The sequence below is a fragment of the Lithobates pipiens genome, unplaced genomic scaffold (genome assembly GCF_037356315.1).
Source record: "Lithobates pipiens isolate NorthernLeopardFrog02 unplaced genomic scaffold, aLitPip1_a1.2 Scaffold_8, whole genome shotgun sequence".
Lineage (NCBI taxonomy): Eukaryota > Metazoa > Chordata > Amphibia > Anura > Ranidae > Lithobates > Lithobates pipiens.
In genome coordinates, this window is record NW_027507903.1 from 456034955 (window position 1) to 456050048 (window position 15094).

General features: G+C 40.1%; 1 protein-coding gene across 1 annotated transcript; it reads left to right on the plus strand.

Moving 5' to 3' along the window:
* Positions 1 to 282: 282 nt before the first annotated feature.
* LOC143960143 (gastrotropin-like) lies at positions 283 to 13441 on the plus strand. Its single transcript, XM_077468442.1, has 4 exons — positions 283 to 438; positions 7726 to 7898; positions 11258 to 11347; positions 13332 to 13441. The coding sequence occupies exons 1-4, from the start codon at positions 372 to 374 to the stop codon at positions 13383 to 13385; spliced, it is 384 nt and encodes a 127-aa protein (XP_077324568.1). The 5' UTR covers positions 283 to 371; the 3' UTR covers positions 13386 to 13441.
* Positions 13442 to 15094: the final 1653 nt, after the last annotated feature.

The following is a 15094-nucleotide window of genomic DNA, read 5'->3' on the forward strand; positions in this document are numbered from 1 at the left end:
GCTCAATCACCATGCTATGCAACTGCATAGGAGGTATATTAGTAATATGTACTGGGGAGATATGGTTCCTCCATGTACATATGTCATCACAAACTATGTACAGAAAATAATGGTTTTGAAAGCATTAATGTATGGAGATAAGATATATTCAACTGATTATATTTATTTCCCCACAGGTCAGTTACACCGATTTATCAGTGATTTATCAGATATAGATTACAGAGTCATGAGATCTTGGATGATAATTTGGATGGGTGTGTAGGTCTGGTCTCATCCCTCTAGACTTATAAAAAGGAACCACCAAATGACCTACACACACTGCTCTTCTCAATCCAAGACCCTTCATAGTCCTTCTGTGTGACAACAGCACCATGGCCTTCAGTGGAAAATATGAGGTTGAGTCTCAGGAGAATTATGATGCCTTCATGAAGCTCATAGGTAAGCATAATCTTAATGGACATTTTCTCCGAAAATTACATTTGTTATAAATAGGTGTTAAAGCAGCAAAGCCCAACATGGGCATGTAAAACTGTATTTAACCACTTGCCAACCGCAATACGTATATATAGGTTGTGGTTTTCAAGTGGTTTACTGATAGCTTTAGCTATAACCCCCGGTATTCTTTTTGGCTGGCTTTCTCATGAAAGTGATGAACACTTTTAGAAGCAGCGGAAGGGGACAACCCCATCGCTTGCCAGTGTTATTTGGGCTTACCGTTTCTACGATCCAACAGTGAGGGTGGCTGGTAACAGAGACGATAAAAGACTAGATCCTCTTTGATCGCCTCTATGGCCTTAGAAGATCAGTGTGACATCATGACATCCAGGATGGCAGTACATTTTTGTTTTTTTCTTTTTTAGATACTTTTTTTTCTTTTTTTTTATACTTTGCTTTTAAAGGTAAAGGATAGATTTGGGGTCTTTATGATTCCTGATCTCTTCATAAAGTCGACATGACATCCTTGTTTCTATTACAAGAGATGTTTACATTCCTTGTAATAGGAACAAGGAATAGGAATAAAAATGATCAAAAAAAAAAGTTTAAGCAGGGTAAAAATAAAAAACAAAATAAATAATAAAAAGAAAAATGTAAGCACCCCCATCCCTCTGTGCTTGCATGTAGAAGCTATAATAATTCTAGCGCTAGACCTCCTCTGTGTTTTTAAAGCGGTTGTAAAGTCATTTTTTGACTTTTACCTACAGGAAAGCCTATTATAAGGCTTACCTGTAGGTAAAAAAAATCTCTCCTAAGCCTGTATGGTTTAGGAGATATTCCCCTCGCAATGCGCCGCTGACTGCAGCGGCGCATGCGCACAGGGGATTCTCGGCTGGATGCCCGGCAGACACCAGACCCTGCCAGGAAGAAATCTCCTGCGCACATGCGTGGGAGTGATGATATCACGGCTCCGGCCACTCACAGCGCCGGAGCCGCGATACCCGGAAGAAACACAGAGGGAACATGTCAGCTCCCTCGGCGTGGATCGGGCCAGATGTTGGGGCCTCGTTCTAAGGTAAGTATTTCATAATGAGCTAGTATGTGGTGCATACTAGCTCATTATGCCTTTTCCTTTGCAGGTAAGAAAAAAAAATTCAGCGGGTTTTAAGTACCATAGTTTGTTACCATTCCACGAGTGTGCACAATTTTAAAGCGTGACATGTTAGGTATCTATTTACTTAACATAACATAATTTTTCATATTTTACTGAAAAATTGGGGTATATATATATATATATATATATATATATATATATTGTGTCTTGTTTTTTTGTTCATTTTCTCAAAAAATTGCATTTGGAAAACCACTGAGCAAGTACCGTGTGACATAAACAATTGCAACGCTTGTCATTTTATTTCCTAGGGTGTCTGCTGAAAAAAAAAAATATATATAATAATATATAAATATATATATATATATATATATATAATGTTTTGGGGTTATAAGTAATTTTCTAGCAAGAAATACTTATTTAAACTTCTAAACAAAAAGTTTCAGAAAAGGCTTGGTCTTTTATACAACTTATCATTGGCTTCCAACCACCCTATATGTTTCTACACTGTATTTTTAAAGTGCTAAAGTTCTTGTTTGTATTAACTAGGGTTACAGGTGTTAGAATGTGGTCATTACATAGCTCCCAACTGTCCCTGATTGGAGCAAATTTCCTCTGTCCCTTTTTCCTCCTCATTTGTCTCTCACTGATCTATAGAGTTGTATATAAAATGCATTTTTTATCTTTCAAATAGTGTTTCTCAGTGCTAAACTTTTATTTAATTTTTAAATTGTTGTATTTGTAGATTTTAAAAGCCAGCATAAAAGGAATAGTAGCAGTTAAAAAAAAAAACACTTGTGGGTTTAACCAATAATTTTTTTTGTATAATTTTCCTTTAAGGGGTGTGGCAGGAGGTGTGTCCTATGCCTACATACCTTAGCTAATAGGTGTCCCTCATTCCTATCTCAAAAAGTAGGGAGGTATGTCATTAGAACATCTCGAGTGTAAGTCATTGTTCTGCCATGCTAAGGGTCTATGAGCCTTTCGGAAATTAATTATGAAAAATGGGCAAAGGAGATCTGGCCTTTATAAAGGATCATTAAAGCCCAGCTTGTTTTTGTTTTGTATAGAATAGGGAAGAGTTGACACTTCTATCAGACTGTTATGGTGATGCCACTGGGGAGCTATATTGTCACTCCTCATGTTACCCATACAAGAAATCTGGAAGTTTTTGTCACTAGGATTGGAAGGCACACATATAAATGTGACATTTTTTATTTTTTTTTGTATGTGTCTCAGTTAGATAAATTTTCCATCACTTCCTGTCCTGAGAGGGATGGAAAAAATCTCCCCAACAGGGACACAGATGGCAAAAAAAACTTAACACCAGCTCTAATGCTACCTTTTTATTGCTGTCTGTGCCCCCAGTTGAAGAGATTTACCCTCTCTATTTGTCCTGTTTGCCATTATCATTAAAATTGAAAGTAAAAGAAAATCCAAATTTTTTGGTTTTCCCCAGAAAAGTAATAGAGGGGAAAACTTCCAATAGGGACACTATTTCTGGTGACTTGAAGATCCCCAAGGAATTCTCTTAATTTGCAGGGTTTTCCTCTCACTTCCTGATTGGCTATGGGACAGGAAGTGACGGAAAATCTCTGTAATAGGACATAGAAGTCAGGAAAAACAATTCCAACAGAGGTTATAACCCTCCCTTGCTCTTTCCAAAATGAAAAAAATAAATTTGCCTCTAGTTCTACTATAACGCTTATTTTTCAGTGAGTGCAATGATGTGGCCACATGCCCTCTTACCTCTAACACTGAAGCTGAATACACACTATGGGGTTGATTTACTAAAGGCAAACAGAATGTGCACTTTGCAAAGTGCAGTTCCACTCTGCAAGTGCAGTAGCTCCAGAGCTTAGTAAATGAGGAAAAGGTTCACTTTGCAAAGAATACCCAATGACATGCAAGGAAAATAAAAATAAAAACATTTTGCCTGCACATGATTGGATGAGGGAAGTCAGCAGAGCTTCTGCTCATTTACTAAGCTCTGGAGCAACTTGGTTGCATAATGCAACTGCACTTCTGCAAAGTGCACAGCCTATTTGCCTTTAGTAAATCAACCCCTTTATGTTTCAAAAGTTCAGCGGGCTGAAAAAACAAACAAAAAACTGACAGATTGCTGTACTAACACAAGCAATGTTAGTGTGGTGATCTAAGGCAATAACCTTAAAGAGGAACTGCAGTCCGCTCACATCATTTTGTAATAGAAACACCTTTGTCATTCTGAAGCTTCCCTCCAACCACTTTGCATATTATGCTATATATACTGTGATTCTCTACTTGCCAAATATGCTGCAGAAACCTCCCTGAACTAAGTCTGGCTGCATCCATTTTAGCTGTGGTCAGCTGAAGCTGCAGCCTGTTCACTTCCTGGATTTACACAGAGGCCTACCTCCAGCTCTGTAGCTCTCATTGGCCCTCTTATGACTCATCCTCCCTCCCTTCCTTGGAAACTCTCAGGAGAGTGATAGAGAGAGCTGTGCATGATGTCATAAGCCTAGGCTTTTTACCAGACAAGAAACAGGAAGTGGGCTGTATAAGGTATTTACTGGCAGAAAAAAATGTTTTACTACCCAAAGTTAAAACAACAAGGGAAGAAGATTTAATAGATGGAAAGATGAAAAAATTATGGAAGGTCCCCTTTAAAAAGAACTAGTCAGGAATGGGCATTTGAAAGAATCAAAATCTCCACTCTCCACATGGAATTAATGAAGAGTAAACTTACATGAATAATGCTAAACTAAAAAAAATGATTAGCGCCTTGCAAAATAAACAACCGATTTTCGTCAAAATATGGTCCCCCTGGCTTACCTATTTGCAAGTTCCAGACACAAGGTACTGATTCCAGAAATGGTAGGCGGTAGACACCCGAATGGACCTTCTATTTTCTCTTCTTCCTTCTTGTCTCTTTTCTTCCTTATTCCCCTTTGTTATGTTGGTCCTGTGACCGATACCTGTTCCCCCTCTCCTCTCTGCACCTATGATTTATAAAGAATCAGCAGTGGGAAGTAGTGTTTCCCACTAATGTCCTCATTAGGTTGGGATAGTGGAGAAGTACCGTATTTATCGGCGTATAACACGCACCGGCGTATAACACGCACCCCACGTTTAGGAGAGAACTTTAAGGAAAAAAACTTTTAGGAGGGCAGTTTAAGGAAAAAAAATACATTAAATGCCCATCAATGCAGCCTTATCAGTGTCCATCTACAACCTTGTCAGTGCCATTGCAGCCTTGTCAGTGTCATTTCAGCTTTGCAGATTAAATATGGCACCGCCAAGATACACAGAGCCGGATGTCCTGTGTATCTCGGCTCCTCTCGCAGTCCCGCCAAGTCCCGCCCTATGATGGACATAACACAGGTCCAATGGCAGGACTGGGCGTGACTGTGAGCAGAGCCGAGAGGAGCCGAGCACCGCTGATATACACATAGCCGAGTGTACTCGGCTAGGCTTGGCTCCTCTCGGCTCCGCTCACAGTCCCGCCCAGTCCCGCCATTGGACCTGTGTTATGTACATCATAGGGTGGGACCGGGCGTGACTGTTAGCAGAGCCGAGCCCAGCCGAGTACACTCGGCTATGTATATATTGGCAGCACTCGTTTTGCTCATAATCAGTGGGAATCGGGTTGATCGGCGTATAATAGCACCCACGATTTTCCCCTGATTTTAAGGGACAAAAAGTGTGTGTTATACGCCGATAAATACTGTAATTGATGTTTATAATGTAAGTCCAATGCACATTTTTCTGACATATATCCCATAAAGGCTTCATAATATTGTCGTTTAAAGTCTTAGGGCCTAGAAATGTGCCTTAGACTAAGGTGACCAGATTTTTTAAATGAAATCCGGGACTTTAAAAAATAATTTTTTTATTGGCAAATGGTAAACTGTTTTATAAGTATATTTTCCTCAAATAATATATGCAGTGTATGTGGTATGTGTTTATAGAATAATTTTATGTGATATACGTTATTTCTGAAAATCATTTCATACCAGCCCCATAGCATTATTTTACCAGCCCAACCCCATAGCGTCATTATATTCTTGTTCATAAAAGGGAAAACCATGCATTTTAAAGCAGCCCAGCCTTACCTGTGATCAGTGCATAGCGAGTGAGGAGAGGAGACTATATAGTAGGATTATACAGAGCAGGGACCTCCTATTTACCCCACATGGCCGCTGTCCTCAGGAGAAGTCCCACCTCATATGATAGACATCACCAGTGTGCTGCCTATCATAGGAGCTGGCCCAGGATGTGGGACTTCACCCGACAGCTGAGTAAGCGGGAGATCTCCGCTCTGTATAATCCAGTGGCACTCGCCCCCTCCCTGTGTGAGACCTAGTGGGACCCATGATAGGGCTCGCCCTGGGCGCTCCCCCGCACCAGCTCGCGGTGCACCTGCCCAGGATCGTCCTTGAATCCGGGAACAAAACCGGGCAGATGGGCTCCGGGGACAGTGTCCTCAATCCGGGGACTGTCCCCGGAAACCAGAGATGTCTGGTCACCCTACCTTAGACAGAACTGTGGATTTGACCCTGAAAAGGCTCTCGGTTCTACAGGTCTCTATTATACAACCACATTTTAAATGTTTGTTCCCTTGTTATTGGTATGCAACTATAGAAGATGCCAACATTAGATTATCTTTCTAGGTGCTCCTAGAAGAGTTATTACACCCCCCCCCCCCTTTACAACCTCCCTTTCTATATACGTCCAAAGCCCCATACACACTATCAGATTGTCTGCTGATTTTTGTCTTCAGATTTACCAAAACCATGTAGTGGAAGGGCCTGTCTGATTGCATACAAATTGAAACTCCTAAGGTTTGACCTCATATTATATGGTTTTGGTAAATCTGAAGGAACAAATCAGCAGAAAATCTGATAGTGTGTATGGGGCTTTAGTAGTTATATTGTTGAACAATCGGAGAGTGACATTGACTGTTTGCCACTCTCCTTTCTAATGTTAATTTTTATTTTATAAAAAACTTCCAATAAAAATAATTGAAACAGAACAAAGCCATCCAGTGGCACACTGTCACTGCTGAAGGTGCTTCCATCCTTACCCGGTCTTCCTTCTGGGTTCGTGGACTCCGGCTGTGTGCATGGCCAGAGCCACAATTACATCACTCCCTTGCAGTTGGTGTTTATGGCACAGGACCGTGCCATTCCTTCAGAGCGCATGTGCCGGTGACATCACCGGCTGCATGTACAGTAAATATCTCCTACAGTACCTATAGGTAAGACTTATTATAGACTTACCTATAGGTAAAAATCATACATGGGAGTTTACTTCCCCTTTAAGCCTATGAAATATCTGACTGATATGAAAACATCTGAAATAAATATAATGTACCTATACAGTACGTAAGCACCAATTATTTTTTTTTTTTTAAGTTGCGTTTTTTAATCTGAAAAAAAAACAGTTTCCCTGCTATTCCAAAGGCTCCTGTATAGCATTCTGAACACGTCCCAAATCCAGTTACTATGTGATGCACAAGCCTCATAAAGTAAACAAAAACTTAATTTACCTTCCCTGACTGGGCCAAATCCCCCTTTATTTGTGTCTCACATGCGTCCCATCTATACAGACTGTTTTTTTTTACTGTTGTTGGTTTAGTAACACTTTCATTCAGGAGCAGTGCTGCTCTGTTGCTACCCCATCACAGCAAGCTGCATTGTGTGGATTTTACTGGTGGGATCAACAGGTATTTTTGGAATTTTGCAGGGGTCTAAGAGAAAACAAAAAGTGTGGATGCATTTAAAATTAAGTGCTGCAGTATGTATTTTTAATGAAGGCCATAGTTCTACTTTAAATAGTCAGTCCAATATAAATCCTTATGCTCTGTTTCCACCTACCTTTGAGGGTTCTTACCCACTTTCAACTAAACATAAACCAAAACTTACACAGTGTACAATGGGCTGGCTGATAGGTGTGAAGAGCACAGGGTTGACATCTGGAGTGCATTGCTCTGCCTTCAAAGTTTACACTTCTTAACTGTGAGATTAGCTACTTACCTTCATTTACACTTTAGGTTTGGAGATCTCACTACCAGAAAATATCAGAGATATAAGAAACGTTAAGGGGCTTTAACACTCATGCCTTCACTTTTCTATGTTTCTACAATTTTCTTTTTCTATTTTATTCCCTTAAGTTATATATTTTTTTCATTATCACAGGTGTCCCTGATGAGAAAATTGAAAAAGGGAGAGACTTCAAGTACACTACCGAAGTAGTCCAGAATGGCAATGAGATCACATGGTCACAGCTCTACCCTGGGCATACTGCAACCAACAAGTTTGTCATTGGCCAAGAGTCTGAGATTGAAACACTGAATGGAAAGAAGTTCAAGGTATTGGTGTAGTCATCTAAACATGCAATCTTTTAATAGCCTAGGCATTTAAAGAGAATGTGTAGTGGTTTTGTATATAATTTCTTTTTAGATTGTAATCAAGACAAAAAAAAAAAAAAGTAAAAATGTCTTCATTTTAGTCAGACAAAGATTGAATATCGCATGTTATGCTGTTTGAGGCTATGTTCACACTGATCCAACACGAAAGTCATATGACTTCTGATCCGACTTTGCCCTATAACTTCATGTCCGACTTCCAAACTACTTCAATAAACGTGTCCCGAGGGGACGGGGTCTCCACGTGACATCTCCAGGATGGCCACGCTCCATGGCTATATAAGAATATATAAGAAATGGCAGACACTGGACTTGACATAACAGCGGAAGCCATCGTTGGAGGAAGACAGAGTCAGCAGAGGAAGAAGTCATCAGCGGCAGGAGAAAAACCGGGGAAAGAAGCAGAGGGAGAAGAAGTGGAGGGAGAAGACCAGAGGGAGAAGACACAGAGCTACGATGGGGGACATTCTTCATTTTTTAAAAAGGAATTTTCCAAAAACTTCTCTTGTTTTTTGTAACACTACACATTTTTTTGTTGAATGGGTACTCATTCACATGGGGGGGGCAGGATCTGGGGGCCCTCTGATAAGCCCTCTGCCTGTAGATCCCCACAACCACCAGCCAGGGTTGTCGGGAAGAGGCCCTTGTCCCCATCAACATGGGAATAAGGTGCCCCCCGCCCCAAAGCACCCACCCCCCCATGTTGAGGGCATGTGACCTGGTATAGTCAAGGAGGGGGCGTGCTCTCGCCCCCTCCCTTTCCTGATCTGCTGAGCTGCATGCTCAGATAAGGGTCTGGTATGGATCCTCAGAGCACAAGTTGCATGCCACAAGTAGGATCAGTTAGGATGGTGATCCGACTTGGATAGGACTTACATTCAAATCAATGGGCTGAAATTGTGCCCAAGTCAGGCCAAAGAAGTGCAGGGAGCATTTTCAATGTCGGACCAGTTAAGACGGCTCTCATAAAGAACCATTGATTTTGACATGTCATCTGATTTGTGCTCTGAAAGTCACATGACATGTTGGACCAGTGTGAACCGCCCCTTAATCTTGCCAGAAAATGAAGTTTGGGTTTCCTTATCACATATTTTGTTAGTTCAGCTGTGCAGACAGAAGCCTTTTTTTTTTACAGAAGTCAATGAATGAGTCCTTGGACCAGTGACTCCTTTATCACATATTCCAATATAAGAGCAAAAGTGGGGATGCACATACCCACGCACCAAAGGTCACAGGCCTAAAACCAAACTTTTATTAGGCTTTCTTTAAAAATAAATGTAACAACTTTGATACTGGCCACTTTTACCCCCTTCCTGCCCAGGCCAATTTTCAGCTTTCAGCACCATCGCAATTTTGAATGACAATTGCGCGGTCATGCAACACTGTACCCAAACTATATTTTTATAATTTTGTTCACACAAATAGAGCTTTCTTTTGGTAGTACCTAATCACCACTGGGGTTTTTTTTTTTTGCTAAATAAAAAACAAACTGAAAATTTTGAAAAAAACCCAAGTTTTTCTCAGTTTCTGTTATAACATTTTGCAAATAAATAATTGTTCTTCATAAATTTATTCCAAAATGTATTCTGCTACATTTCTTTTTAACCCAAATCAGTGTATATTATTTAGTCTGTAGGAAAGTTATAGAGTCCACAATCTATGGCATATATATCTGAAAAATGATCAATCCTAATGTATTGATGGACTATAAAAATTTCACAATTATTCTTTTACATACTGTCACCAGTACAGTACAGCATTATCACATAGCTGGTGTGGCGGTGATCAAGGACACTGACTGGTGACAGTATGAAAAAATAAACTGTTATAATAAATTTATATATATATATATATATATATATATATATATATATATATATATATATATTTTTTTTTTTTTTTTTTATTACATTTTTTTTCTTTTATTACATTTTTTTAACACAATGTGATCAATCACAGCTAGCAGCATGAATGGAAGCCATCCGATGTGTACAACTGTCAGGTGGTCTGCTGTGATTCATTCATATGATACTCTGATCAGTCATTGGCTGTGTCCCATGGCACTTCCTGACAGGATGTCATATGACAGTTAGGATGGGAAAGCACCCGCCCAGCCATCGTTTGTCCATAGTTGGGCAGTAAGTGGTTAAAAAAACTGTATGGTTTACCTTCCAACAAGACAATGACCCAAAGCACACAACAAAAATGACCACGTAGTGGTTGAAAGAGAAAAATGTGAATGTCCTTGCATGGCTTAGTCAGAGCCCAGACTTAAACTCCATTGAAAATCTGTGGAATAACTTGAATACTGCAGTCCACAAATGGTCACGACTCACCATTAAATTTAACTGAATTTCAGCAGTTCTGCAAAGAAGAATGGGCAAATATTGCAAAGTCTAGATGTACAAACTTAGTAGAGACATATCCCAACAGACTAAGCCTAGGTTCACTTTGATACGATTTGCTATTGCCGGCAATGGCACCGTCCAAATCAGTGTGGCCCCAGACTTTGCAGCACCACTCTGATTCCCAAAAGTAGTTCCTGTACTATTTTTGTTGACTTCGGGGGGGGGGGGGGGGGGTATAGACATCTGTGCAGGAACCCGCACAGATGTCTGTCAAATCGCCCCTGAAGTTGGACTGCATTGCCGGGTTGTAATTCTGTGAATTCTGCTGAACTCGCACGATTTCTAACCTGCAGCAATGTGAACCTAGGCTAAAGGCTGTAAGTAAAGCAAACGGTGGTTCAACAAAATACTAACACAAGGGAGGATCCTTTTTCCAACACGTTGTTTCTGTTTTCGATTTTTTTCTGAAATGTTGGTGTTATATCTTTCACTTGAATGTTTTTAGTTACAACTGGATAAAACAACAACTGTATGTGTCTTCATTTCAGGCTGCAAAGCAACAAAATGTGATTATATTAAAGGGGGGCGATTATTTTCTGTACCCACTGTAACTCTTTATTGAGCATTAGTAAGCATCGAACCTTTTCTCTTAAAGAATATGAACAACAGAGAAGGTGAATCTGCCCAGCTGGGGTACAGCAATAATAATAATAAAAAAAAACAAACAAGCGTTTTTATATATATACATTCTATCCAAGCATTTAAAAAAAGTTGGCTTTATATACACTAAATACATGCTTGCTGCCTTGTCTGTCAGGGAACACTTGAAAATGCAAGAAAATGCTTAAAATCCTAACAACCCTTCTAACTTATGGTAGACATCAGTTGTAAAATGAGCATATATCTTATTAATATAAAAAAAGGAATATTAAATTTTGATTTTTTTTCTTGCAGACCACTGTTAGCTTGCAAGGAGGAAAGCTTGTAGTGGATTTTCCCAAATACCATCATACCTCTGAGATCGTTGGTGGAAAACTAGTAGAGGTGAGAATCATTTATTTGGTATTTTTAGGTCTACATGCACACAATTCCCTATGTCCTGGGAACAAATAGATTTGCATTATTGAATTAGTAATGTGCACAAAAGGGTGCTACGAATTCTCAGACCCTGTGATACTGAATAATTAGCCCTGGAGTTAAATTCAAGCTAATAGATACTGATCATAGGCGTGCACAGGGTGTGCCGGCGGTGCCTAGGCACACCCTAATCCCCCCATGTGCATTAGCATTATCCAGGGGCAACACCAGGTGGGTGATTAGGGGGTGCCAGTAGCCAGTGCAAATGCCCCCATTATATTAAAGGCTAGGTTCAACTTTAGGAACACGTTACACCTGTATTTAGGGTGTAACGCAATATGCTCCAAATCAACTGCCTCCCACCACCAGAGCCTCTTCCATTTGGGGTGCACACCCTAATGTAATAGGCCATGCACACCTATGATACTGATACTGCTAAATCTGGTCTCAGCATCCAATCTTCAGTGACCTCTTTGAATAAGCTAGCTTCAAAGAGGACTTGTGATCTGTTCAGCTTCAGGACAATAATTCAACTCACCGGGACAGGTATTTTGCTTCCCTTTAAACAGGGCAAACAATCTCACTACATCAGCTTAAAGTCCACCTCTGCGCGAATTTTGATTACCACTCCCCTCGCCCCCCAATTTTCATTCTTATCACCACTTCCTCTTTAAAAAAAAAAAAAAAACAACCCAAAAGCCATTCCAACCTTCCAAAGCAAGATGTTGAGACATTTAGAATTTTTTTTATATTTCTGCAGTGATTGGCTAGATGGAAGTGGGGTATTGTGACTAATCACAGTACAGGCGGCACGCCGCCAGCATGTGCTCTCGTGCCCCCTACCTGGAAGTGATGGATCACATACTATATACGTGATCCAACGCAGGAGAGCTGCTCTGCTGCCATACCCCTACATGAGGCAGTCGGCAGGTGGTTAAAAGGAGCAATCATCACTACTTGTAATGTCATGTCATACTACTTGTAAACATGTCATTCACAGATAATTCATACAATGTTATACCACTGCATCACTCCACATAGAAGTAGAAAACAATGATATTTTGCAATTGCTACTTTAAGTTTCAAATGAAAGCAACCCAATGCATTTTGAGCAGATGTCCTTTCTGGGGTGTCCTGTGGTATCATGGGATGTAGCTGTAACAGCCATGTGAAATAAAAGTTGCAGATCAATGCCTCCATTAGGTACATATGGGACAATACCAGACCAACTGTTTAAGAGAGGATCACAAGTGTTCCAAAGAGCACCAATAGTGGGACACCTATGCAGCTCCTTCAATTTTCCAAATATGTCATCACTTCTCCCAGCATATCGGTCTGGTAGTGTTTGACGTGTACCCAATGGAGGCATTGATCTGCAAATTTTATTTCACATGGCTGTTATAGCTGTGTGTCCTTAAATGATAATAAACACCATAAGCACTCCTGAAGAACACTTCTATTCAAAATACGTTGGGTCGCTTCCATATGAAAATCACAGTAGCAATTACAAGATATCATTGTTTTGTACTTCTATGTGGAGTGAGGCAGTGGCATAACATTGTATGAATTATCTGTAAAATACATGTTTTAGATTACAAGCAGCCATGATTGTTCCTTTTTAACTGCTTTTTTAGACAAATGATGATTTTTAGACAAATGTTAGAACATTGAATTTTATGACTTATATGTGCCTTCAAAGTCCCTAGCCAATCTTTGTTGTTTTTACTGTTGTAAGACCAGGGCTGGCTAGATAGAGTTCTGAGGATTTTTGGTATTATTCCTTTGGTGTATGCAGAATCTCAGAGAATGTCAGATGGTTGACACGTGAAATTCTAAAAAGGTCACTACATTGTGCGCATTGGTCTTTGCCGTGATAATATACCTTGAATATCTATAATGTGTGTGTGCATGATGTCAGCCCTAATATGCTTTTATTACTATTTTATTCCAGATCTCTGTGAGTGATGGTGTCAGCTTTAAGAGAATAAGCAAGAAGGTGGCATAATACCTCTGTATACTTGCTTTGATATTTCTACCCAATAAACATTGGTTGCTTATTAACAGTTTGTCCACTTTGTTTTTCTTTTAGTGAACTGTATCCTACATGGTACATTTTAAGTGACTCTGTCAAATTTCCGGAAAGACTAAAGTACAGGCATACCCCACTTTTATGTACACAATGGGGTTTATTTACTAAAGCTGGAAAGTGCAAAATCAGGCTCACTTCTGCATAGAAACCAATGAGCTTCCAGGTTTTATTACCAAAGCTTAATTGAACAAGCTGGGGTTAGAAGCTCATTGGTTTCTATGCATAAGTGAGCCAGATTTTTCACTTTCCAGCTTTAGTAAATAAACCCCATTGTGTACTTAAAAGTGGGGTATGCCTGTATTTATTTACCTCTCCTGCTGCCAGTGCCACTGAATATAACTCAGTTCTAGAGGAATCCTCCCATCCTGTGATTTCATAGTGCATCATCAGCTTTTTTTTTTCACTTTAAACAGGTAATGTTTATTGAACATTATTGCAGAGATTACAATCACAGTGGCATACACCGAACATTCAAAAGCATCATTAGCTTTTAATAAAATAATACCTGGTGAACCTGCCATGGAGATACAGTACACCCCTCACATTTTTGTAAATATTTTATTATATCTTTTCATGTGACAACACTACAATGTAAAGTAGTGAGTGTAAAGCTTGTATAACAGCGTAAATTTGCTGCCCCCTCAAAATAACTCAACACACAGCCATGACTGTCTAAAACCACTGACAAGAAAAGTGAGTTATAGATTATGCACAAGAAAGCCTGCAAACAGTTTGCTGAAGACAAGCAGACTAAGGACATGGATTGCTGGAACCATGTGCTGTGGTCTGATAAGACCAAGAAAAACTTATTTGGTTCAGATGGTGTCAAGCGTGTGTGGTGGCAACCAGGTGAGGAGTACAAAGACAAGTGTGTCTTGCCTACAGTCAAGCATGTTGGTTGGGAGTGTCATGGTCTGGGGCTGCATGAGTGCTGCCGACACTGGGGAGCTACAGTTCATTGAGGGAACCATGAATGCCAACATGTACTGTGACATACTGAAGCAGGGCATGATCTTTTCCCTTCAGAGTGGGCCTCAGGGAAGTATTCCAACATAATGATGACCCCAAACACACCTCCAAGACAACCACTGCCTTGCTAAAGAAGCTGAGGGTAAAGGTGATGAACAGGTCAAGCATGTCTCTAGACCAAAACCCTATTGAGCATATGTGGGGAATCCTCAAATGGAAGGTGGAGGAGCGCAAGGTCTCTAACATCCACCAGCTTCTGTGATGTAATTGTGTAGGAGTGGAAGAGCACTCCAGTGGTAACTTGTGAAGCTCTGGTGAACTCCATGCCAAAGAGGGTTAAGGCAGTGCTGGAAAATAATGGTGGCCACACAAAATATTCACAGTTTAGGCCCAATTTGGACATTTTCACTTAGGGGTGTACTCACTTTTGTTGCCAACAGTTTAGACATTAATGGCTGTGTGTTGAGTTATTATGAGGGGACAGACAATTTACACTGTCATACAAGCTGTACACTCACTACATTGTAGCAAAGTGTCATTTCTTCAGTGTTGTCACATGAAAAGATATAATAAAATATTCACAAAAATGTGAGGGGTGCACTCACTTTTGTGAAATACTGTACCTACCTTGTTCAGGTACTTCTTGTTATATGATG